The 24,776-nt window shown below is 36.0% G+C and overlaps 1 protein-coding gene across 1 annotated transcript; it reads left to right on the top strand.

The window, feature by feature from the left end:
- The first annotated feature begins 683 nt into the window (after positions 1-683).
- Vmn2r75 (vomeronasal 2, receptor 75) lies at positions 684-24,366 on the top strand. The gene is made up of 6 exons (NM_001102578.1): positions 684-889; positions 5,960-6,239; positions 6,611-7,417; positions 8,109-8,336; positions 9,120-9,243; positions 23,450-24,366. Exons 1-6 carry the CDS (start codon positions 684-686, stop codon positions 24,364-24,366), a joined length of 2,562 nt encoding a protein of 853 aa, NP_001096048.1.
- The last annotated feature ends 410 nt before the right edge of the window (positions 24,367-24,776 follow it).

Raw genomic sequence — 24,776 nt, 5'->3', positions numbered from 1 at the left:
AAAATCAACTCTTATAAACTAAGATTAAGAAAATGTTTTATTTAAATTACTCATTCTTCCATAAAAATGACCCAAAAGTAATTCAATTTATAGATATGAATTAAAGGAAGAGGAATATAGCCTAAAAGAAACTTTATAAAATTAATATCCATAAGTGCTGGGGTCACATGCAGGCATTGCATGATATTGTTAATATGTTTATTACTGAGTTAAATTGAGTTGAGTTGGAGTCTTTGACATAATTTCTAGTAAAGCTCATTTGGAATAGCTGATGTAATCTTAGTTATGTGTTTCAAATGTTCATCAGAAAACTGGTTCGATGAACTAGGTTTGTTAGAAAATTTGCCCAAGAGGAATCCTGCCTGATGATCATTTCTACTGATATTCATGTAAACATAAGTGATATGGAGGAAAAGGATAATCATGCAGAAAGTTATAGCCCTTATTTGTTACCTGAACAGATGAACTCAGATGCCAAGCCCAAGGCCAGAGAGTGCTTAAGAATCCTCCAGAGGCAAACAAGGAACTGAAAAGTAAATTGCTAAGAAAAGTACATTTGTCCTTTAGAAGTAAGAACAGTAATAAATAGTGGTGCCTGGATGGGTTCACACAAAATTAATACACAAGTTTCTGTCTATCTTACTGTATATGATGCATTTTGCTCAGGCAGATATCTTGCTGACATGAAAAATACGTTCTCTTTGATCTCTGTCTTCTGGTTTCTGAAGATTTCCATTATTTTCTGTCATTTGAGTGACCCCAGATGCTTTTGGAGAATAAAAGACGCCAAAAATGATCTAGGAGATAAAGAAACTTATTGTTTCTTTTCTATTTACACTAAGCAAGGTTATGTGAAGAATGATTATTTCAGTTGGAATCTAGACAAGAAGTAAGTACATACTTCATTTACATATTTTACTTTATCATAGGAGACAAAGCATTCTAGAGATGCTGGGATGTAGACCATGATACCATGTGCTCCTCTGGCTATTTCTTTCTAGGAGATAACCAAAATTTATTTTGTTTCAATTCTGGATATTTTCCAAATTCTGATTTTTTTATGTGTATGCTATTGTTTTTCACTTTTGAGTCACATTTTCTCTGTAGATCCTGAATAAATAACCCACAGTATTGACCTTGCTATTAGAAAGACACCCTTAATTGCCAGTTTCCAACTTATTGTGTCTTGGGATTTACCTGAGAATATTGGAGCAAGCATTGCTTTTGGCATATTTCATAGAGACTACAATAAACTGGTCTTTATTAGTCTGCTAATGTTTCATTTGTCATAATGGATTCCCAAGTTCTGTACATCAGCCATTTGAAAATATGCTCTTTGTTTTAGTTAAATGTATTATAGATTATGTTATATACAGATTTTATTTGAATTATCTATCTATCATAATTTAAAATTTTTATGGCATATGACTCCTGCAGCAGAAGTCAATACTGGGAGAACTATTTTCTCACAAGGAGAATTTTCTCTTTCCTTTATTTTACATTCTGTTTCAAAACATTGCAAAATATTTTTTGTATTAACAATTTCAGAAACTTATGAAAAGTTTTCAATTAGAAACATATGAAGCATCTCTCTATTCCAGAAGATAATTTGTTAATTTCTTACAAGTGAAGATGCCCATACAAGCTATGACTTTCTATTTCTATGTTTTGAGTGCTAGAATAAAATGTGTTGACTGTGATTCCTGATAAAATTTGAGAGAGCAGTACTACGGGTACAGAATTTTCCATTACCAACACTGTCATTTACACATTTCAAAATTTTATTTCTCATTATTACTGTATATTCTTATTTAATAAACTCATTCAACATTTAAATTTATTTCTCTTTTTGTAATAATATTGAGTGTGTTTGGATTGATGGGGATTGAATGTACTTTATATAAGTTGATATATATTTTATGTAATATCTTTTTAAATGGGATTACTCTACTTGAGATTTTAGTTGAAGAAATTGTGAAAATTTCTCTGCAATGTTGTAGAACATTTATCAAAAATGGTCCTGCCAAAAGCAATCTGCAATTCAATACAATCCCCATCAAAAATTAAACTTAATTCTTCACTGAGTTAGAAAGGGCAATTTGCAAATTCATCTGGAATAACAAAAAAACCTAGGATAGCAAAAACTTTTCCCGACAATGAAGGAACCTCTGGTGGAATCACCATGCCTGACCTCAAGCTCTACTACAGAGCAGTTGTGATAAAAACTGCATGGTACTGGTATAGCGACAGACAGGTAGATCAATGGAATAGAATTGAAGACCCAGAAATGAATCCACACACCTATGGTCACTTAATCTTTGAAAAGGGAGCTAAAACCACCCAGTGGAAAAAAAGACAGCATTTTCAGCAAATGGTACTCGCACAACTGGCAGTTATCATGTAGAAGAATGAAAATTGATCCATTTTTATCTCATTGTACAAAGCTGAAGTCTAAGTGGATCAAAGACCTCCACATAAAACCAGAGACACTGAAATTTATAGAGGAGACATGGGGAAAAGCCTCGAATGTATGGGCAGAGGGGAAAAAAATCCTAAACAGAACAGCAATGGCTTGTAATATAAGATCAAGAATTGACAAATGGGACCTCATAAAATTGCAAAGCTTCTATAAGGCAAAAAAACACTGTCAATAAGACAAAATGGCCACCAACAGATTGGGAAAGAGTTTTTAACCAATCCTAAATCTGATAAGGGACTAATATCCAATATATACAAAGATCTCAAGAAACTGGACTCCAGAAATTGAAATAACCCCATTAAAAATTGGGTACAGAGCTAAACAAAGAATTCTCAACTGAGGAATACCAAAGGGCCAAGAAGGACATGAAAAAATGTTCAACATCATTAATCACCAGGGGAATGCAAATCAAAACAACCCTGAGATTCCACCTCATGCCAGTGAGAATGGCTAAGATCAAAAATTCAGGTGACAGCAGATGCTGGCAAGGATGTGGAGAAAGGAACACTCCTTCATTTTTGGTGGAATTGCAATGTTGTGCAGCCACCCTTGAAGTCAGTCTGGCGGTTTTCAGAAAATTGGACATAGTACTACTGGAAGATCCAGCAATACCTCTCCTGGGCATATACCCAGAAAATGTTCCACATGGTAGTAAGGACAAATGCTCCACTATGTTCATAGTATCCATATTTATAATAGACAGAAGCTGGAAAGAACCCAGATGTCCCTCAACAGAGGAATGGATAGAGAAAATGTGGTACATTTACACAATGAAGTACTACTCAGCTATTAAAAACAATGAATTTATGAAATTATTGGGCAAATGGATGTATATGGAGGATATCATCCTGAGTGAGGTAATCTAGTCACAAAAAAGTCACTTGATATTCACTCACTGATAAGTGGGTGTTAGCCCAGAAACTTAGCATACACAAGATATAATTTGCAAAACACAAGAAAATCAAGAAGGAAGACCAACGTGTGGATACTTACTTCCTTTTTAGAATAGGGAACAAAATACCCATGGAAGGAGTTTCAGAGACCACTTTTGGTGCTAAGACGAAAATATGGACCATCCAGAGACTACCCCACCCAGGGATCCATCACATAATCAGCCACCAAACACAGACATTATTGCATATGCCAGCAAGATTTTGCTGAAAGTACCCTAATATAGCTGTCTCTTGTGAGGCTCTTCCAGTCCCTAGCAAATACAGAAGTGGATGCTTACAGTCATCTTTTGGATGGAACACATTGCCCCCAATGGAGGAGCTAGAGAAAGTACCCAGGAAGCTGAAGGAAGAGGTTTGCAACCCGATAGGTGGAACAATAATATGAACTAACCAGTACCCCCAGAGCTGTGTCTCTACCTACATATGTAGCAGAATATGGCCTAGTCATTGGGAAGAGAGGCCCCTTGGTCTTGCAAACTTTATATACCCCAGTACAGGAGAATGACAGCGCCAAAAAGTAGGAGTGGGTGGGTAGGGGAGCAGGGCAGGGGAAGTGTACAGGGAACTTTTCGAATAGCATTTGAAATGTAAATAAAGAAAATATCTAAAAAATAGTAACATTTCAAACTTTCAATAATATAATGTTAAAAATGGCATCATGAATATGTGTGTGTGTGTGTGTGTGTGTGTGTGAGAGAGAGAGAGAGAGAGAGAGAGAGAGAGAGAGAGAGAGAGAGAGAGAGAGATTAGTACAGTGACATTGATACTTTTAGAAAAAGATCCTATTCACTTTTCAATAGAATATATCAGAATAAAAGAAAATTGGAGATAATGAATATTTGTGAGTTTGGATTACATTAAAGAAAATATTTAGAAGAACTGGGTTGATATAATAGAGAAAGTGAGTATTAAATAATAAAAGTCAATGTTCATGGTAAAATGTAGGGTGGAGGATTTGAGCCAGAATGCCAAATGTTCAGATGGAGATGAGAAAGAATGAAGGGGAACTTAAGATATTTGAGGTATAAAACCTTCAGAAATACATTTGTACATCCCCCATATGCCTTCTCAGCTAGATATTGTTTCAGATAAGCCTTGTCATATATGTCAAGGAAAGGGTTGGGTTTTTTTGTAATTAATTTTATTTAATTTCATTTTTTTCTAGCTAATGAGACAAGATGTCTGGGTGTTCTTTTTTTTAAAGTATATGAAGTTTAATGTCTAGCACTCTAACAATTTAAACTGCATGAATTTTCACTGTATTTGTTTTCACGTGGTGAAGAATGAGAGAGGTCTAGAGAAATGTTTTAATTACTTCTTACTTATTATTAATAAAAAAATATCAAGGCAAGAATTTCTTATTTAGACTTTAACAACAGAAAACGTTTTAAATAGAAAATATCTTTGGATGATTACATGACACAGTTTTTAAGTTTTTCTCTGGTCATGGTCATTGACAAATGTGTGTGTGTGTGTGTGTGTGTGTGTGTGTGTGTGTGTGTGTGTGTATGTGTGTGTATCACAGAGTTTAATTATTGCATATAACTTCCTATAAAGCCTTGTATATTACATAGCAGATATGTTTCCAAAATAATGTATGTTTCTCATCCTATATTGTGCCTACACAAAAGAAATTGTTGTATGGTTATTCACTGTTAATTTGTCACCAGTACTTGGATTTTATATCATTACTATAAACACAACAGCACAGTTGAATAAGAGAGTTATTTTTAAAAGTAAAGTATAGGATTACCATTGCACCTACATTGTTTTTGATCTCCTTGAAAAGCAATATAATATTAGACCAATGTTAATAATTTAGGATTCTCAAAGACATATCCATGAGGGTAGATATACAACAAAACTTAATACAAATTGATAATCTCAAATGAGAATCTTGTGTGGATATAGTATTGGTAGTATAAATAGATATTCTGCCTAAATACCTACTAGTAAAAATTTTAAAGTTGTGTTTAAGGTATTTGTGAGTAACATCATTGAGGTTAGAGAACCGTGAATTATAGGGGAAAGTGCAATGTCATCATATTTTCTCAGATTACCTCTAAATTTATCATATGCCATCATTATGAACACAGAGAAGAAGGCTCCTGATAGCCTTATGATTTGTGTTCGTAGGCTGTATAATACACCAGAATTTTATTTTGTAAGTATTTAGAGAATTTAATGTAAACTTATGCTATATTCACTTTCCTGTCAGTTAAAACCAGTACATAACTGTGTGGTTATTGTGCTGAATTCCTCTCTGTATGCTAGGATTTTTTTTTTTCTGGCTTGTGCTTGTACAGTTTTAGAAATTATTATTTCTTTGTTGTTGTGTTTTGTTTCTTTTTGTTTTGTTTTTCAAGGCAGGTTTTCTCTGTGTAGCTCTGGCTGTCCTGGAACTCACTCTGTAGACCAGGATGGCCTTCAACTCAGAAATCTGCCTGACTCTGCCTCCCAAGTTCTGGGATTAAAGGTATGTGTCACCATGGCTAAGAAATTATATTCTTTGCTTCTCTGTTTTCAGGGTGACACCCAAGACAAACCATTTAATTTTCTCTGTTTATCTTGCCATGGAAGAAATAAATAAGAATGGACATATTTTACCCAACATTTCTCTGCTAGTTAATATTGAATGTGGCCTAGAATTATATGGTGAGAGAACTGGTTTGGCATTTAAAAGTGAGGAATTTATTCCTAATTACTACTGCAGAAATCATAGAAAATATTTAATTGTACTTACAACACCTAAATGGGGAGTATCTACAAGTCTTGGACCATTACTGTACATCTCTAGAGTTCCTGAGGTAAGTGAAGATAGAATAATTTTAAGGAAATACTTTCTCACCACAGTATGAAGGTAATTTAAAAGGCAAATAAAGGGCTTATGTTTATTATGATTTATCAAGCATAAATACACAGATATTTTTTGTGTCAAACAAAATAACTTTATCATAAGTGGGCATGGGAGAGAGCAGTATTGTGAAATATTATACCAGAAGACTTAGTATACTTTTACTAGTTTAGAGAATTGCAAGGAGTTGGATATAATTGTAATTAGATGAAGAATAAACACTTTCTAGCATTGATACACTTTGCTCAAGCACACTCTGATGTTACATGAATCCCTCTGCATTCCATCATGTTCATATTGTTGCCTATGTTATTTATTTTTCAGCTCTACTGTGGTCATTTTCATCTTCTTCTGAACGATAATGAACAATTTCCTCATCTTTACCAGATATCTCCCAAGGACACATCTCTACCACTAGCCATGGTGTCCCTAGTGGTTCATTTCAGATGGAACTGGATAGGAGCAATAGTTACAAATGATGACCATGGAATTCAATTCCTTTCTGAATTGAGAGGAGAAATGCAAAAACACATTGTCTGTTTATCAGTTGCGATTATTATCCAAACTGAGAAGTTCATGGCCCTTAAAGAGTTTCGTATGAATTATAACAAAATTGCAATGTCATCAGCAACAGTTGTAATAGTTTATGGAGACAAAGACTCTCCCATACAGTTTACCCTCATTATGTGGAAATCTGAAGGCATTTGGAGAATCTGGGTTAGTGTGTCACAATTTGATATGATCACAGTTATAGGAGATTTTTTACTATACTCCTCCACGGGGAGTTTCATTTTTTCACACCAGCAATCTGAAATATCTGGTTTTGAAAAATTCATCCAAACAGTACACCCTTCAAACTACAGTAGTGAATTTTCCCTTGCCAAACTGTGGTGGACATATTTTACATGTTCTTTGCCACCGTCTAATTGTAAGAAGCTAAAGAATTGTCCAATCAAAACTGTATTTAAATGGTTATTCATGACACCTATTGGAATGTCCATGAGTGATATATCCTATAACTTATACAATGCTATGTATGCTGTGGCCCACTCAGTGCATGAGATGCTTCTGCAACAAGTAGACATATGGTCAACAAATGCTGGGACGGAACTGGAATTCGACTCTTGGAAGGTAATTAGTCTTATACTCAATGGCATTTATATGGTTTGAGTTCTTTAAGAGAACAGCATGGTCTAAAACCATGTCAATAAATAATTTGACCTATAAATGTACATAGTTTTGTACTCTATTATTGCATAGGTGGCAGATCATGTTAGTGTCATAAATTATGAGAGAGCCAACACTGGTATGGAAGTCAGCATTCACAATCTAAGTCATGAATTTTTGTCCAGATATTTAAAACTCATATGTGACTCATGTATTAATTTTTTCTCATGAAATTCCTAAATAACAATAAGAAAATGACTTGTCTTTTGTGTTATTCAAAAGTTGCTGATCAATTTGCTAAATGGATCCCAAAGAATATTAAGTACTTTTCCATTAATTTCACTTAATAATTTCCATTCCATTACCTGTGATCAAATAACACTATTGGCAGTTAAAACACAGAGAATGTGTCATTACTCTTCAAACAGAAAAATCAGGAGTAAAGGTTTTAGAACATCAAATCCAGAAAGAAAATTTTATTAGTTAATAAAGTGACTTTACATCTACATTAAATTTATTTATGTCTTTAGCACTGAATACTTCTGGTAAATTTATATTTTTTGAAAGGATAATAATAATTGGGAATTTTCTAAACCGAATACTTTCTATTATAATGTGTAAGCCTAATTGAAACTAAAATGACAATGTGTTTTAGATGTTCTCTATTCTGAAGACCTTAAAATTTGTAAATCCTGCTGGAGACCTAGTCAACATGAACCAGAATTTAAAACAGGATACAGAGTATGACATTTTCTATATCCCAAATTTCCAAAAATATTATGGTCTTAAAATGAAAATAGGAAGATTTTCAGGTTATCTTCCAAGTGGTCAACAGCTATATATGTCTAAGGAAATGATGGAGTGGGCTACAGATATGGATCAGGTAATTTAGTCATAATTTTAATCCTTAAGATGTAGCATGATTCCCTAAAATATGTTCTACTTTTGCTTTGCCATGGAATAAATACTTGGTATTTCTTCACTTATTGAATTACTTTATACTGTCCTAGATATTCTCTCTTATTCCTATACTCTTTTCTGATGATTCTTAATATATAAATCATCATACATTCATACATTTTTTCAGTTTTTTTTCTTTTTTTATTATGTATTTTCCTCAATTACATTTCCAATGCTATCCCAAAAGTCCCCCACATCCTCCCTCCCCCCATTCCCCTACCCACCCATCCCCATTTTTTGTCCCTGGTGTTCCCCTGTACTGGGGCATATAAAGTTTGCCTGACCAATGGGCCTCTCTTTCCAGTGATGGCCGACTAGGCCATATTTTGATACATATGCAGCTAGAGTCAAGAAATCCGGGGTACTGGTTAGTTCATAATGTTGTTCCACCGATAGGGTTGCAGATCTCTTTAGCTCCTTGGGTACTTTCTCTAGCTCCTCCATTGGGGGCCCTGTGATCCATCCAATAGTTGACTGTGAGCATCCACTTCTGTGTTTGCTATGCCCCGGCCTAGTCTCATAAGGGACAGCTATATCACCGGCCTTGCAACAAAGGCTTGCTCATAAAAAACAAAACAGTAAAATTTAATATGGTATATGTATGTTAAATGAGGTCTTTCAGTGGATCTCTGTTGTGTTTATCACTGGTTGTTTGTTCATTAGGATATTGTCCTTATTTGTGTAATACATATTAATTTTTTCACAGATTCTACCCTCAATATGTAGTATGCCTTGCAGACCAGGACTCAGAAAATCCCCTCAGGAAGAAAAGGACATCTGCTGTTTTGTTTGTAACCCCTGCCCAGAAAATGAAATTTCAAACATGACAAGTAAGGTTATCATTTATGAAAATAATCATATTGATTTTTTTCTCCCATATTTAACATAGTTCTCAAAAGTCCTATGTGTAAAGGAAAAGATACATCATGTTAAGGAGTAATATTCTTCAGAAATACTGTTATTCAAAATTATAAACCCTCTCTCTCTCTCTCTCTCTCTCTCTCTCTCTCTCTCTCTCTCTCTCTCTCAATATATTTTGTACCCTTATTCTAGAGCCTGGGAACACGAAATTTTTCCTGAATTTTTTTTAGAATATGAGTGATTACTGCATTATGACATGTTTGTTCTTTTCAATTGTGTTAAATACATGAATGCTATTCCTTTTTTAGTATTTTACCTTTTATTCATTTTACATTCTAATCATAGCCTCCATTCCTTCTGTTTCACCAGTTCCATATTTAAAAATTCATCCCCTTAATACACTCTTGCCTTCCCATTAGAGAAGGACAGCATCCCCTTGGATACTGCTCTACCATGTGTTATCTGTTCAAAGTAGAACTAGTGCTGAGGCCCAGAGTGGCAGCCCAAGTAGAGGAAAGAAATCCAATGGCAGGGCACAAAGATGGAAATAGATTTTGCTTCACTTGTAACAGGACCCAGATGAAGACCAAACTGTACCTTTGCTATTTATGTGTAATGAGCCTAGTTCCAGCCAGGGCATACTCCACAGTTGGCGGTCTACTCTCAGTGAGTTCCTAGAGGGCCTGTTTATTTGACTCTATAGGTGTTCTTGTAGTGTCTTTGACACTTCTAGCTTACCAATGTCTACTTCCTAGAATACTTGCTAAACTCATCCTGATATTTCTTGTGAGTTTCTTCATCTACTTCCTTTTGTTGCTATATGAAGCCTCTCAGGAGTTATACTCCTTTCCTGTTTGCAAGAATAACAGTACTATTAATAGTGGAAGACATTGGCTCCATCATAGGTTTTGGGAAAACCATTGGTTGGCAATTCCCACAGCCTCTGCTCCATCTTTATTGATGCAAATAAGCATCACAATATTTGTTTGAAGTATTCCCTGAGTGGATTGATGTCCCTTTCCTTCTTCTACAAGTTGTGCCTAATTACAGCAGGTAGCCAGTTAGGTTTCTATATCCCATTCTGCTTAGAATCTAAGTTAGGCTCATCATTGTATATTCCCTGTATGCTCTCTCTTCCAAGGCCTCCAGCTAATCCCAGAGCAGCCACTCATCAATTTCCATTCTCACTCCCAGGCCTCTCCAACCCCTCTCCCCGTAATTTCTCAATATCCCTGTACCCCTTACCCCATCTCCAACTTCCTAAGACTATTTAGTTGCATCTTCCATGTAATATTTGCAATATTTGTACATCCTCATTTGGAGCTTCCTTATTACTCAGTTTCTTTGGTCAGTGGATTGCAGCATGGTTATGCTGAAATTTATGGCTAATATCTACTTATATATGAGTACATAAAATTCATGGCTTGACTATTTCAAGTTTTTTTTTTTTTGGTTTTTCGAGACAGGGTTTCTCTGTATAGACCTGGCTATCCTGGAACTCACTTTGTAGACCAGGCTGGCCTCGAACTCAGAAATCCACCTGTCTCTGCCTCCCAAGTACTGGGATTAAAGGTGTGCGCCACCATAACCGGCTTTTGTTCCTCTTTCTAAGAGGGACTGAGGCATCCACACTTGCTTGGCTATAACCTTGTTACAAATTGTCTTTAGAATCTTTAGGTGTGTTTCTTGAATTAGAAATTATGCCAGTATTTATCTTGGATATGCACTTGCTGTTAATTGTCTTTAGAATCTTTAGGTATGTTTCTTGCATTAAGAATTACACAAGTATTTATCATGAAGAGGTGGATAATCTTTTTGATGTGTTCTTGAATTTGGTTTGCAAATATTTTATTGAATAATTTTGCATGTTTATTTGTTAGAGAAATTAATCTATAATTCCTTTTCTCTATTGATTTTTTATATAGTTTGTGTGTTAGGGTAACTAGAGATTCAGAAAATGAACTGGGAAATGTTCCTTCTGTATCTATTTTGTGGAATAATTTGAGATGTACTGGTGTTAGTTCTTTGAAATTCTGGTTGAATTTTTACCTAAAACCAATTTTGACAAAGACCACTTTGTTGAGGTTGTGAGTATTTAAATGAGTGTTTCTATTTCAATGGTGGACGTTTGTCTATGTAAATTGCTTGTCTGGCTATGACTTCCATTTGTTATTACACATCAGAAAAATAATCATTTTATTAGATTGTATTAGATTTTGGGGAGTGCTAGTTTTTAAAGTGTACTCTAATAATTCACTTAAATGTCTGCTATTCCCTATTTTTATTATTTATTTATCTACCTATTCATTTACTATTTTGGATGTATTTTCTATGACCTTTTCATTGGTTGGATAATGGTCAGCCTATCTTTTTGAATTTATTAAAAATCTATATTTTCTAAATTCTTTCTGTCATTACCTCTCCAATTTCTTAAGTAAATACTTAGAACTATTAACTATTCATTAAGTAGAACTTTCATCATGTCCCATTTATTTGAGATTGTTGTGTATATAACTTCATTGTATTCTCGAAAGTCTTCATTTTTTCCCCCTTGATCCATCATTTCATTGTACTAAGAGTTGTTTTTTTTTTCCCCATGAGTTTGTAAGCTTTTTTATTTATTTATTTTTTTCTTTTTGGTATTTGATGCCCATCATTAATACATGGTGATCTGGTAGCATGTAGTGAGTTATTTAAATTTTCCATAATCTTTTGAGATTTGCCTTGTTTCAGAGTAGTTAGATTTTGGAGAAAACTGTGTGAGTTGCTGAAAAAGAAGTTTATACTTTAATGCTTAGCACTTCCTTCCTGGAAGGGCATTGAGCTTTCTCATAAACAAGAGCCTCTTCTCTCAGTGATGTCCAACAAAGTCATCCTCTACTACATATGTGATAGGAGCCATGGATCCCTTCATGTGTACTCTACAGGTTTTTTTTTTTTTTTTTTAGTTCCTGGGAGCTCTGGGGTATCTGGTTGGTAGATATTGTTGCTCTTTGTATGGTTTGCAAACCCCTTCAGCTCCATCAGTCCTTTCTCTAAATTCCCACTAGGAATCACCTCCTCAGTCCACTGGATGGCTGCAAGCATCTACCTCTATTGTTGCCAGGCTCTGGCAGAGCCTCTCATGAGACTATATCAGGTGCCTGACAGCAAGCTCTTCTTTAAGTGCTTCGCAGCAATTCGAGATTCCTCAGTTAAGAATTCTCTGTTTAGCTCTTTAGCCCATTTTAATAGGGTTATTTGGTTCTCTGAAGTCCAACAACTTGAGTTCTCTGTATATATTAGATGTTAGCCCTCTCTCAGATGTAGAGTGGTTCAAGATCTTTTTCTAGAATATCATCCATTTAATTGAGATTTTCCAGTTTTATTGAGTATAGGCTTTTGTTTTAGTGGTTGGTAATTTTTTAAAATTTTCTTCAGTTTCTGTTGTTATGTCTCCATTTTCATTTCTGATTTTGTTAATTAGGATACTTGCCCTGTGCCCTCTGTTTAGTCTGGCTAAGGGTTTATCTATCTTGTTGATTTTCTCAAAGAACCAGCTCCTGGCTTTGTTAATTTCTTGAGTAGATCTCTTTGTTTCTTCTTGGTTAACTTCAGCCCTGAGTTTTATTATTACCTATTGTCTACTCCTCTTAGGCATATTTGCTTCTTTTTGTTCTTGAGATTTCCAATTTGCTGTAAGCTGCTAGGGTATGGTCTCTCCAAATACTGTTTGGAAATACTCACTTCTACAAATTTTCCACTTACCACTGCTTTAATTGTGGCCCATAAGTTTGGGTAGGTTTTGCTTTCATTTTCATTATATTCTAAAAACTCTTTAATTATTTTCTTTATTTATTCCTTGATCAATTTATCATTGAGTAGTTCAGCTTCCAACTATATGTGGACTTCGTGTTGTTTTGTTGTTGTTGAAGGGCAGCATTGGACTGTGCTGATCTGATAGGATTCATAAGCTTTCTTCAATTTTCCTGTATTGGTTGAGGCTAGTTTTGTGTATGATTATATGGTCATTTTTTGAGAAGGTACCATGAGGTTCTGAGAAGTTATATTGTTTGATTTTAGGGTGAAATGTTCTGTGGATATCAGTTAAGTCCATTAGGTATATTCCTTCTCTTAATTTCACTATGTCTTTATACCTAAGATTCTCTCTTCAATCTTTTATATTTTATTGGTGAAGCTTGTCATGTTTGCATTCCTAAATACATTATTCCTCAGATTGTGTTTTCTTTACTGATTCCCTTTCCTTTTCCATGTATGTCTTAGTCAGGGTTTCTATTCCTGCACAAACATCATGACCAAGAAGCAAGTTGGGGAGGAAAGGGTTTACTTAGCTTACATTTTCCACATTGCTATTGATCATCAAAGGAAATCAGGACTGGAACTCAACCAGGTCAGGAAGCAGTACCTGATACAGAGGCCATGGATGGGTGTTACTTACTGGCTTGATTCCCCTGGCTTGATCAGCCTGCTCTCTTACAGAAACAAGACTACCAGCCCAGAGATGGTCCTACCAACAAGGGACTTTCCTGCTTGATCACTAATTGAGAAAATGCCTTACAGCTGGATCTCATGGAGGCATTTCCTCAACTGAAGCTCCTTTCTCTGTGATAACTACAGCTTATGTCAAGTTCACACAAAGCTAGCCAGTATAACTGACACTTTATCAACTTGACACCCAAAAACATCACTAGTAATCCTCAATCATTACTTTCTTATTCATCCCCAAGATCTAAATAACTTAAAAAATCCCACAGACTTTGCAAATTCTTAAAATTTCAATCTCTTTAAAATATCCAATCTCTTTTAAAATCCAAACTCTTTTTATAATTAAAAGTCTCTTAACTGTGGTCTCCACTAAATATTTTCTTTAAGAGGGAAAAACATCAGGACACAGTCACAATCAAAAACAAAATCAAACACCAACTGTCCAATGTCTGGGATCCACTCATAATCTGTATTCTTACAAGGGCTTGGGTCACTTCTCCAGCTCTGCACTTTGTAGCACACACCTTGTTCTCTAGGCTCCAGATGTCTGTACTCCACCACTGCTGCTGCTGCTGCTTTTCTTGGTGGTCATCTCGTGGTACTGTCATCTCCAAAACACTGCTGTCAATTGCAACTGAGGCTGCACCTTCACCAATGGCCTTCCATGGCCTCTTATAGTACTAAGACTCAGCTGTTGTTCATGATCCTCTCATGCCTTCAAAACTAGTACCACCTGGGTGACTCTTACACAGTGCCAAGTGTTGGAGCTGGCCTGCAGCTCTCATGTCTGGGTTCGAACCTGCGAGGCAACCGGAGCTGAAAGAGAAGAAGGAATCTTGGCGGGTCGAGAAATAATAGAAACCAAGACATGCTAGTCTGTTCAAGGTTCCAATGTTTAATAAAAAAAAAAAAAAAAGTCTGTTCTTATAAAGAGGGAAACCCATTTCCTGCCACACCAAGTTTCTTGATGTTGTTAGCACAGACTTTTAGCAGTAATTCACCAGATTCACAGGATATAGTTAACTGAGGAAAATCTTGGAGAACCAGTTTGGCCTCATGGCAGGTGGCAGGCTGTGTCACATCAAAGGAAACTGGTTTAGTCAGAGAAGCAGCACAGCAGGTGGCCCCACCTCAGTGGCACATGGTCTGAACCAGCCTGCCTAGACTGAAGGAGGTTATATTTCCCCCCTTTATATAATATTAAACAAAACTGGACTGAGGCATCAAACGTCTTTATGCTCTATAGTCTTGCCTGGGAGTTATGGTGGCTGGCAGCAGTGCCTATCTTAGGATCTCAGATTTTCCAAAACTATCCCATTCTGTTTTGGAGGCTACATGCAGCTAGTTTGTGTTATATTTCACACAAACTTGGCTCTGCGGTGTGTTATCAACAGCCACGGCCTTTTGCATGTACCTCTGTCTTAGATTGATATGGCTCCAAAATCTGGTTGCCTGTCATTGACTAACTGGCCCTCATAGCACACCTTATTCCCAATTCAGACAAAGGCCACAATATGTACTTAGAATGCTTCTTGATGAAGATTAATAACTGCCACCTGTGCTTTTGGGGGCAAGGATATAGACCTGCTGCAGTCAGGCTGAACAGCATGGCTGACCTGCTTGAGAAACAAAGGTGGGACAGTGAAAAACAACAGTATAAAAGCTTCTTTGGAAAAATCCAGGTACTCCATTTAGTTGCAAATTAACAATGACCAAGCTAGACCTTGAGCTCCCAGTGTGGGGAACTGGCTTTGAGAATCACAGAAAGGCTGCAATCTTTCTGGGAGAGGAGGCTGTGCTCCAAATAACTTTGTTAGATAATTAAGAATATTTAGCTATCTTCAATATGAATCTCTAACACTGGGATTATTACTAGACTAGTCTAAGATTGAGTTAGAATAACTGGACACATGAGGGAAACAGAAGAATCACTATAACTCTTTTTATATGACTAATCTTTCTAAGTCATATTACACAGTCTCTGATGTTCTTTTTACCATAAGGTTTAAAGCTTGAAGCAAGGCAGCTTCACTTGTCCAAACTGGAAAAATGGCAAGAAGGTGGATCAAAAACACGTACCCAATTCAGCTTTCTTGTCACTACAGTCAGGGCACTGAGTGAACCCACCTGTCAGCTTGTCACACGAATAAGCCATCATGCTTCTGCAGTGTTCTGTGGAGAGAACCTATGCTTTTCCCTTTCCTAATAATGTAGCTATTGAGGATCAAGCTCTATGCCAATAAAAAGATCATTTTAAGATATTATAAGGCATTTATTAAGTTCTTTGACATCCAAATTTCAAAATTCTAAAATAAGAGTATGATTTAAATAATGTGCACAGGAATGCACTAAATAATATGCACAGAGATATAATTTCCCCCTTCTTTGTCGTTTAAGAAGCTAAAGTTTTAAAGTTCCAAAATACCTTCTCCTTAAGAATTAATAATTTGTTGACAAAATATCTCAAATACTTGACTGTTATAGTCAGTATTAATGTAACATTGGCAGTGACTAATTGCACTTTCAATTGTTTCTCTTGAAGAGTGGTTGTAACTAGAAAGCTTGAAAAGTTATTAATAGTCACATGTGTATAATTTATTCAGAAATAAGAGCATTTATTTGCAGCAATTTATTAAGTATAAGTACTCAAGAATTAACACCATTATGTGGAAACAAGTAGTAACTGAGGACACTATGAGCAAAAAAAAAAATTATTTACAATTTGACATGCACATCTTCCAAGAATACCAAAATATTGTCTTAAACCATAACTGTTTTGAATATATAAAGAATGAAATTATTCTTATGTAAGGCCTGTAATCTGCCTGAGATATAAATCTAGCATGTCATTGGCTTAAGGGGTCTTGTTCAGATAACGCAGGACAAATTCTTAACTGTCCAAAAACAGTCTTCTTAAAAGAACAGCATTTCTTCTTATGAGTTATGTATGCATAAACCATTGCAAATTTGAGAATTTATAGTATCTGAGGGATGAACAATTTTAAGCAATTCTAAGCTTTGAGATATAATATTGACTATTAATATGCAAATTAAAGCTTGATTATTCAACATTTTAAAACACTGTCTACAGCACACAATTTAATTATCTGTGCTGAAGCAGGAGGAAACTCAAAGGAATAAGCATGTGATCCAATACACATGCACTTTTCTCCCATAGAAGGGCTGTTTTTAAACACAGTAAATGGGATGTATGCATGCATGAATTTATAGAAGATATAGAATCATGCATAAAAACAATTTTAACTTATCTTTTATTATTTAAAATGATGGTATGCAATAGGTCAATTATTAATATTCTGTAATAACCAAATTGCTGTTTGGAACAAGGAACAGACACTTAGGTTCTTAAGACACAATTTTTGTTATAGTAATCCCAAACTATGGGAATTTATCTTATTATTCTTTGTTAGCACCACAGCGGCCTTTATAGGATGCTGAAACTGTTTTGATGTGAATGCCACCTAGGCCTTGCCCTCCCTCGGTTTTCCTATCAGGCAGAAGAGGCTGAAGTCAGCCCAAACTGTTGTAGGCCAGAAAGTCCAAGTGAGGGCGGCAGAGCACCCCTAGTCTTAGCAGGAGTAATACAGCTATCCTGGTGGGGACAATGGTGGGTGCGGCCCTTCCTGAGTTAGCTACAAAGGTGCCTGCTTTCTAGCTACCTTTCTGCTACCACCGCTCAGGGAAAGCTGCATGCCCCAAGACCCTGCCTCCCAGCAGCAAGCTGCTGGCTGGCTCTATGTGGGCCAACTATTGGCTAGGAGGATAAGAAAAATGACTTTACAATAATGTTTTCTCTTGCCAAAGAATACAGAAAATAAAGGGGGTAGGGAGTTCCAGCAGGCAACATACATTGAAGTTACCTGACATGAAACAAAGGAATGATTTCAAAAGGACTTACAGAAACCAGAAAAATGTTTACAGTAAAGATAAAGCGGCTCTCCTTAGGGTCAGATTAATGAAAGCTGAGGATTTCACACCCTAGTCACTATTAATGCTACCCCTGTGAGCCTTGTGAAAGCTAGCACCAGGGGGTTCTGCTCTAGCATACCTTGTTACTAATAATGCAACACCACAACCTCCCTCTTTCCTAGGCGTTGATAAATGCCTGTTGGAGTGTAACTTTTAGGCATCTGTGGAGAGTCTCCAATGTCAGAAGAATTCACCAACTTCCTTCTAATATGCAATGCAGCCTGCTAAAGAAATGCTGTGGGCACATTTAATAAACATTAACTAAAATGGGCAGCTAATATTTAATTACCATTGATTATAATTGATAACAACTATAAAAGCTTTCTTTATTTTCTGCAAAGCCTTTTATAGTATAACTAAAACCCTAAGTATTAGAAAGATATTGCCTCTGAATATTTTCTGGAGCAACAGCTACTCTACAGGACTTAAAAGCTCCCTGTGTGAAATCAAGGATTTAAAGTAAACTTCCCTTGAGAGTCATTAGATAATAAAATACTTTCCACTTAGAAAAGAATATACACTGAAAGATTCAAACTCTTAGCTTCTTGTATTAAAGGAGAGACTATCAGAATTTTTCTACATGAGGTGAAGCTATTTAAGCCACACCTAGAGGCAAATATTTCCAGTGATTACAAGCTCACTAGAAGCAAACCCATTACAATTTATCCAGACACAAAAGAAAAAAGCAAACTTCTAAATCTATAATAACTTTATATAAAGTAGGCATGTCAAATCGCAAAGTCCTGATAAATTCGACAGTCTGATTAACCTTTTATAAACTTAGAAAAGACTCCTGAGTTGCCAATTTAAGGCTAGCCTTCTGTTACCAATGTGGCAATTATTTAATCCTAACCAATAACTTATGAGCTGATAATCTTGTGAAGACACACAGAGCACATTACCAGTAAAAAAACAAATGAAGCGGCTACACTTAGACCAATCAGAGAATTTTAATTTTTCTAACTATAATTATAAAATAAAAAGCTCGTTGGCATTAGCTAAATGCAGTAATCATGATTGCAGAGAATTTTCTTAGGAAAAAAACCATCTATCAGCTTTTTCGCCCCCAAAACCAAGAGGCTGCATACTCCCTTTCTAAAAAAAAAAAAAAAAACAAAAAAACCAAAAAAAAAAAAAAACAAAAACAGTTTTTCCAGCAGGGACCCTCCTGCTGTGCCTGATCCTGGCTAAAGCAAGTGGCCATTCTCTTGCTGAACCAGCAGATAAATCCATCTTTATTTTCCAACATGAAACACAGAACATTCAGTCATTCAGATGACTAGACAAGAACACACATGAATTGAACACGTGAACAGACTGGTGCACCAGACATTAGACGTTAGACAACACAAAGAGAGCAGAGAATATCTGCTGTAAGTGCTACAGAAAAAAAAAAAAAAAAAAAAAAGGCAGGGCATCCCCCAACATTTCTCTCTGCCTGTGGGAGAGTTTCAAATCCACTTTCCTCCTGCCTGATGACATCCGCCTGATTATATAATCCAAACCCTTTTATTTCTCCCTCCTAAAAAGAAGCTTCTGAAAGCTGCAGCGGAATGCCTGCTGCGTTCCTAGATCCTGATATTACTGCTGAACCTAAGTGGGTCCAGCGTGGGTCAGCGCTGTTCCAGCTCAGACCATACCACACCCTTAGCAACCTTTTACCTGTTGCTTCTCCCTGTCCCGGTACAATTTTTCTAATACTTTCCTATCTTTGGAGCTCCATACCAGCAATGTTTCTTCCAGCATCTTCTGCCATTCCCAGGTCTCGCGTTGGTACTGCAAATTGTTGGGGCCAGCGAGCGGCTCTCATGTCTGGGTTTGAGACTGCGAGGCAACCGGGGCTGAAAGAGAGAAAAGGGAACCTAGGCGGGTCAAGAAATAATAGAAACCAAGACATGCTAGTCTGTTCAAGGTTCCAATGTTTAATAAAAATGTCTGTGCTTATAAAGAGGGAAACCCATTCCCTGCCATGCCAAGTTTCTTGATGTCAGGACAGCAGTAATTCACCAGATTCACAGGTTGTAGTTAACTCCAAAAAATCTTGGAGAACCAGTTAAGCCTTCTTGGCAGGTGGCAGACAGTGTCACATCAAAGGAAACTGGTTTAGTTGGAGAAGCAACATGGCAGGTGGCCCCACCCCTTATGGTCTGAACTAGCCTGCCTAGGCAGAAGGAGGTTACAGCCAAGTCCAGCCACAGCACAGGGTACAACTTGCCTATCTCTGGAACACAGCCTCTGTGCTCTCGGATAACACTTCCCAGAAGATGTCACCTCATTGATGGTCTCTTCTTAATCACTGCTAATTTCTTAGCTCCAACTAACCAGCATCAATAGTCTCAGTAATGCGAAGTTTTCACTTTAGTAGTTCTGGTATCTTGTTAATCACAGCAGATTCTTCAGCCCCAGCTAACCAGAACTACAGAGTCTTCACAATGAAAACAGCAATGGCCTTGATAAGAGTCAAGCCTCCATCTTCTGCACTGTTCTCAACATTATCTTCCAACCTACTACACAACATCCCACAGAGCTCTTAACAATGAATGGATCTTCTAACCCAAAGTTCCAAAATCCTCCCACAGTCCTCCCCCAAACCTAATCAGGTTGTCACAGGAATACCCGACAATGCTGGTACCATTTATATTAGTCAGGGTTTCTATTCGTGATTTATAGTGATGTGTTTGTGTGTCAAGTTGACAAGGCGTCAATTGTACTAGCTGGTATTGTGTGTCAACTTAACACAGGCTGGAGTTATCACAGAGAAAGGAGATTTTGTTGGGGAAGTACCTCCATGAGATCCAGCTGTAAGGCATTTTCTCAATTAGTGATCAAGGTGGAGGGCCCCTCGTGGGTGTTACCATCTCTGGACTGGTAATCTTGGATTCTATAAGAAAGCAAGCTGAGCAAGCAAGTGGAAGCAAGCTAGTAAGAGACATCCCTCCATGGTCTATGCATCAGCTCCTGCTTCCTGACCTGCTTGAGTTCCAGTCCTGACATCCTTTGGTGATCAACAGCAATATGGAAAGTGTAAGCTGAATAAACCCTTTCTTCCCCAACTTGCTTCTTGTTCATGATGTTTTGTCCAGGAATAGAAACCCTGACTAAGACAAGGCCTAAAAAATATTCACTTGTTTCCTTCAATAGTTTAATGTTCATTCCATAGTCTTCTTTAGGATAATTACTTATTTCCTCCACTACTTTCTGTTTTCTTGGCTTTCATTGACACATTTCTTAATTTCGTGGTTTGTTTCTGTTCACCTGAATTTCTTCAAGTGATTTTTTAAGTGTTTTTTTTTTTTTCCAAGACCATTCTAAGCATCATATTTATACTTACTTCCATGGTATTCTTGTTGTTCTTTAGTTATGTTGGATGATCAGGTCCTGCTATGGTAGGAGACTCATTGCCTTGGATTTTATTGGGGTTTTTTTGGCATCTAGGTATTCAAAATTTTCCTGACCATTGGTATACTAGCTGACTCCTGGTTTTGTCTTGGTTGTGTGGGGTTTTTACTCCATGGCTTCTGATTCATTTCTATTTATTCAGAGTGTGGTTTAGCTGACTTTTGCCTGCTCTACTAGTGAGTTCATTGGCAAGGCTTTCTAGTGTTCATTGATGGTTAATGGAAGGCCAGTGTAATGGTCTGATAGATCCAAAGGATGCATGGACTGTTTTGAAATAAAGCTGCTTAGTTATTTTGCTACAATATTAACTGAGACCTGGAAATAATGTATGAAGTAATAGAGAGGGTGGCTAGAGTCTACAGACAGCCAACCAGTAGTTCTGGTAAGCATGGACAGCAGTTGAACAGGTAATCTCTGTCTCTCTCTCTCTCTAATATTTTATATATATATATATATATATATATATATATATATTCTATATAAAATAATCAGGTACTCTAATACACACACATATGACACACACACACACACACACACACACAAACACACATACATACAAACACATACACACACACACACACACACACACACACACACACACACATATATATTATAATACAAATCTGGAGTATTTTATTGCCTCTACTCACCAATTTAGACAACATTTTTCAGTACAGTCAAATAGATAATACAGAATGGAACAGAATATATATCTTTTAATACAGAGACATTACTGGAAAAAGACCATCACTATTCACTTCACCAAATTTGATTCAATTAAAATTAAAAACAAACAAACAAACAAAACAAAAAACTGAACCCATTATAGTGAATGTTAAAATGATACATGAAGAAAAATATTCCAAACCTCTGTGTAGTATATTCTGTCAAGAATTTTTTTTGAGAACTAGTATATTATGTAGATATTTCTGAATAAATACTGAAACTTGGGAGCATTGGTCTATCTAATCTTACAGAAATTATAAAAACTAGAGGAAAAATTGCTTTAGAAAAAATTGTCAATTTTATCATGAAACTGAATATCTCATTTTCGAAATGTAGAAAATTTGGATGTTATATTTTTCATGCTGTCTCTGCCTTCCTATACATTATCATCATTTCATTTGCCACTTTTACTAAGGAGATTGTAATACAATAGCATCATTTTGCCTTTCCCTAGCCTTCCTACAAAATCAAACATTGTTTCTGCCTTTCAAATTTATGACCAACTTTTACATTTCTGTTGCATACAAAGATTTTCTGTGTATACAAATATTTCTAATTATAATAAATAAGTCTGTATAGTACTACTTGTGTGTTCTGAGGGAAGACTATTTTGTTATACAAGGAAAATTAGTGGGTAATCTGTACTCCATGGAAAGTCTTTTAATATTCCTTTGTTGTCTTTAGTTCCTTATGTAAGATTGTTGCCTGATAGTCTTTCCCTTCTACACTTTGTTAAGTTTAATGTTTTTGTTTTCCCCCAGCTTATATTTAAGGTTCTCTTTTGTTGAGATTTTATGTGTTTTACTTGTGATCATGTTAGAAAATGAAAAATATGAACTCACATCAAATTTTTATTCACTAACTGTTACAATCTTTAAACCCCTTCTTTTGGAAATCAATTTAATTTAAATGAGAAATTTAAATGAGAAATCAATCTTGTTCATATATGCACTGGACAGGACTCCAAAACTCTTAATTTTTACTATGATTTACTCTAATGGTGTCTGTCCCTTTCATACAGAAAGGACTATACTTATCTGTGTGTTTGTGTAAGGAAAAGAATTTGGAATATAGTTAGGGGTTACAATGTTTTAGGAACAAGTTGACCAGAGACCGTTTTCCAAGATATGAAGTGTAGGTAGTGTATTTGTCATCAACTTGAGAACACATGTAGAATGAAATGATTGCTTATCAATAAATAATAAGATATATGGACACAGCCCATTATTAGTTATTTTTGCATAATATGGAGCATAATTTATGACAAAAGTCTTTTTTCAAGAATGATCTAAGGTATGTGATTGTGGAAACATGGAAATTATGGGATGGTATGAATATTTGGAAACATACTATAACATCTTGAATATATAAGATAATAATAAACAAAAGCTTGCATAAAGATGATAAGCAGTACAATTTGGAACAAATTCTATGCAGGCTCCATATTTAAATTTACATATACCACAAGACACAAGTCTAATTTAGCTGTGATTTTTTTCTCCATGCATTAATTCAGTGTATCTTGTAAATGATAATAAATAAATATATCTGATAATACTTCTCATCCTATGCTAGATATGGATCAGTGTGTGAAATGTCCAGAAGATCAATATGCCAATGAAGACCAAACACTCTGCCTCCAAAAAGTTGTGGATGTTTTAGATTATAGAGACCCCTTGGGAAAGTCTCTGGCTGGCTTTGCTCTATGCTTCTCTGTCCTTACATCTATTGTACTCTGTGTCTTCCTGAAACACCGAGAATCTCCCATAGTCAAAGCCAATAACCAAACTCTCAGCTATGTCCTACTCATCTCCCTCATATTTTGTTTTATCTGTTCCTTGCTTTACATTGGTCATCCCACTATGTTCATCTGTATTCTGCAACAGACTGCATTTGCCATTGCATTCACTGTGGCTGCCTCTACTGTCTTGGCCAAAACGATTACTGTAATACTGGCATTCAAGATCACTGTCCCAGGAAGAATGAGGTGGCTGCTTGTGTCAGGGGCACCCAAATACATAATTTTTGTGTGCACCATGATTCAGCTGATTTTCTGTGGAATCTGGCTGGGAACTTCTCCTCCATTTGTTGAAACTGATGTACACATGACACATGGCCACATCATCATTGTTTGCAACAAAGGTTCAGTGATTGCCTTCTACTGTGTCCTTGGATACATGGGCTCTGTTGCTCTAGCAAGTTTCACTGTAGCTTTCTTGTCGAGGAAACTGCCTGATACATTCAATGAAGCCAAGCTCTTGACATTTAGCATGCTGGTGTTCTGCAGTGTCTGGATCACTTTCATCCCTGTGTACCACAGCACCAAAGGAAAGACTATGGTTGCTGTGGAAGTTTTCTGTATCTTGGCCTCCAGTGCAGGGCTGCTTCTTTGCATTTATGCCCCAAAGTGTTATATTATTTTATTAAGACCACAGAAAAATTCATTTTACAAGTTCAGGAAGCCACATTCTAAATCTGAAAATATAAGTTAAATTTAAACTTCTATAGTATACCAAACATATGTACATTTTCACAAAGCTTCTTTTGACTCATCAAATATTATGTTGAAATATGAAATTTCTATCATTTAAACAATGGAGAATATGCTTTAAAATAAAATTCTAACACATGACCTGGATTTCAGTTTATTGGCTCAAACTGTTTAATCAGACACTTTTATAACTTTAATGACTGTTTTTATCATAAAATTGTCAGGTATCTGAAAATTGGCACTTGGCTTTACAAATTATTTCATGTAATATACAACTACCTGTATTAATTTTTTGTAATTGTTACTTTCTAGAAAAAATATTGTAATGTGGATAGTACTTATATGTAGAAATTTAGAAGGAAACCATTTATATTTTTTCTAGTTCTGCAAAGAAATTTAAAAAGTTCAATT

This window comes from Mus musculus, chromosome 7 (genome assembly GCF_000001635.26).
Source record: "Mus musculus strain C57BL/6J chromosome 7, GRCm38.p6 C57BL/6J".
NCBI lineage: Eukaryota > Metazoa > Chordata > Mammalia > Rodentia > Muridae > Mus > Mus musculus.
Note: the sequence above shows the minus strand (reverse complement) of the source record. Positions and strands in the feature narration are given on the sequence as shown.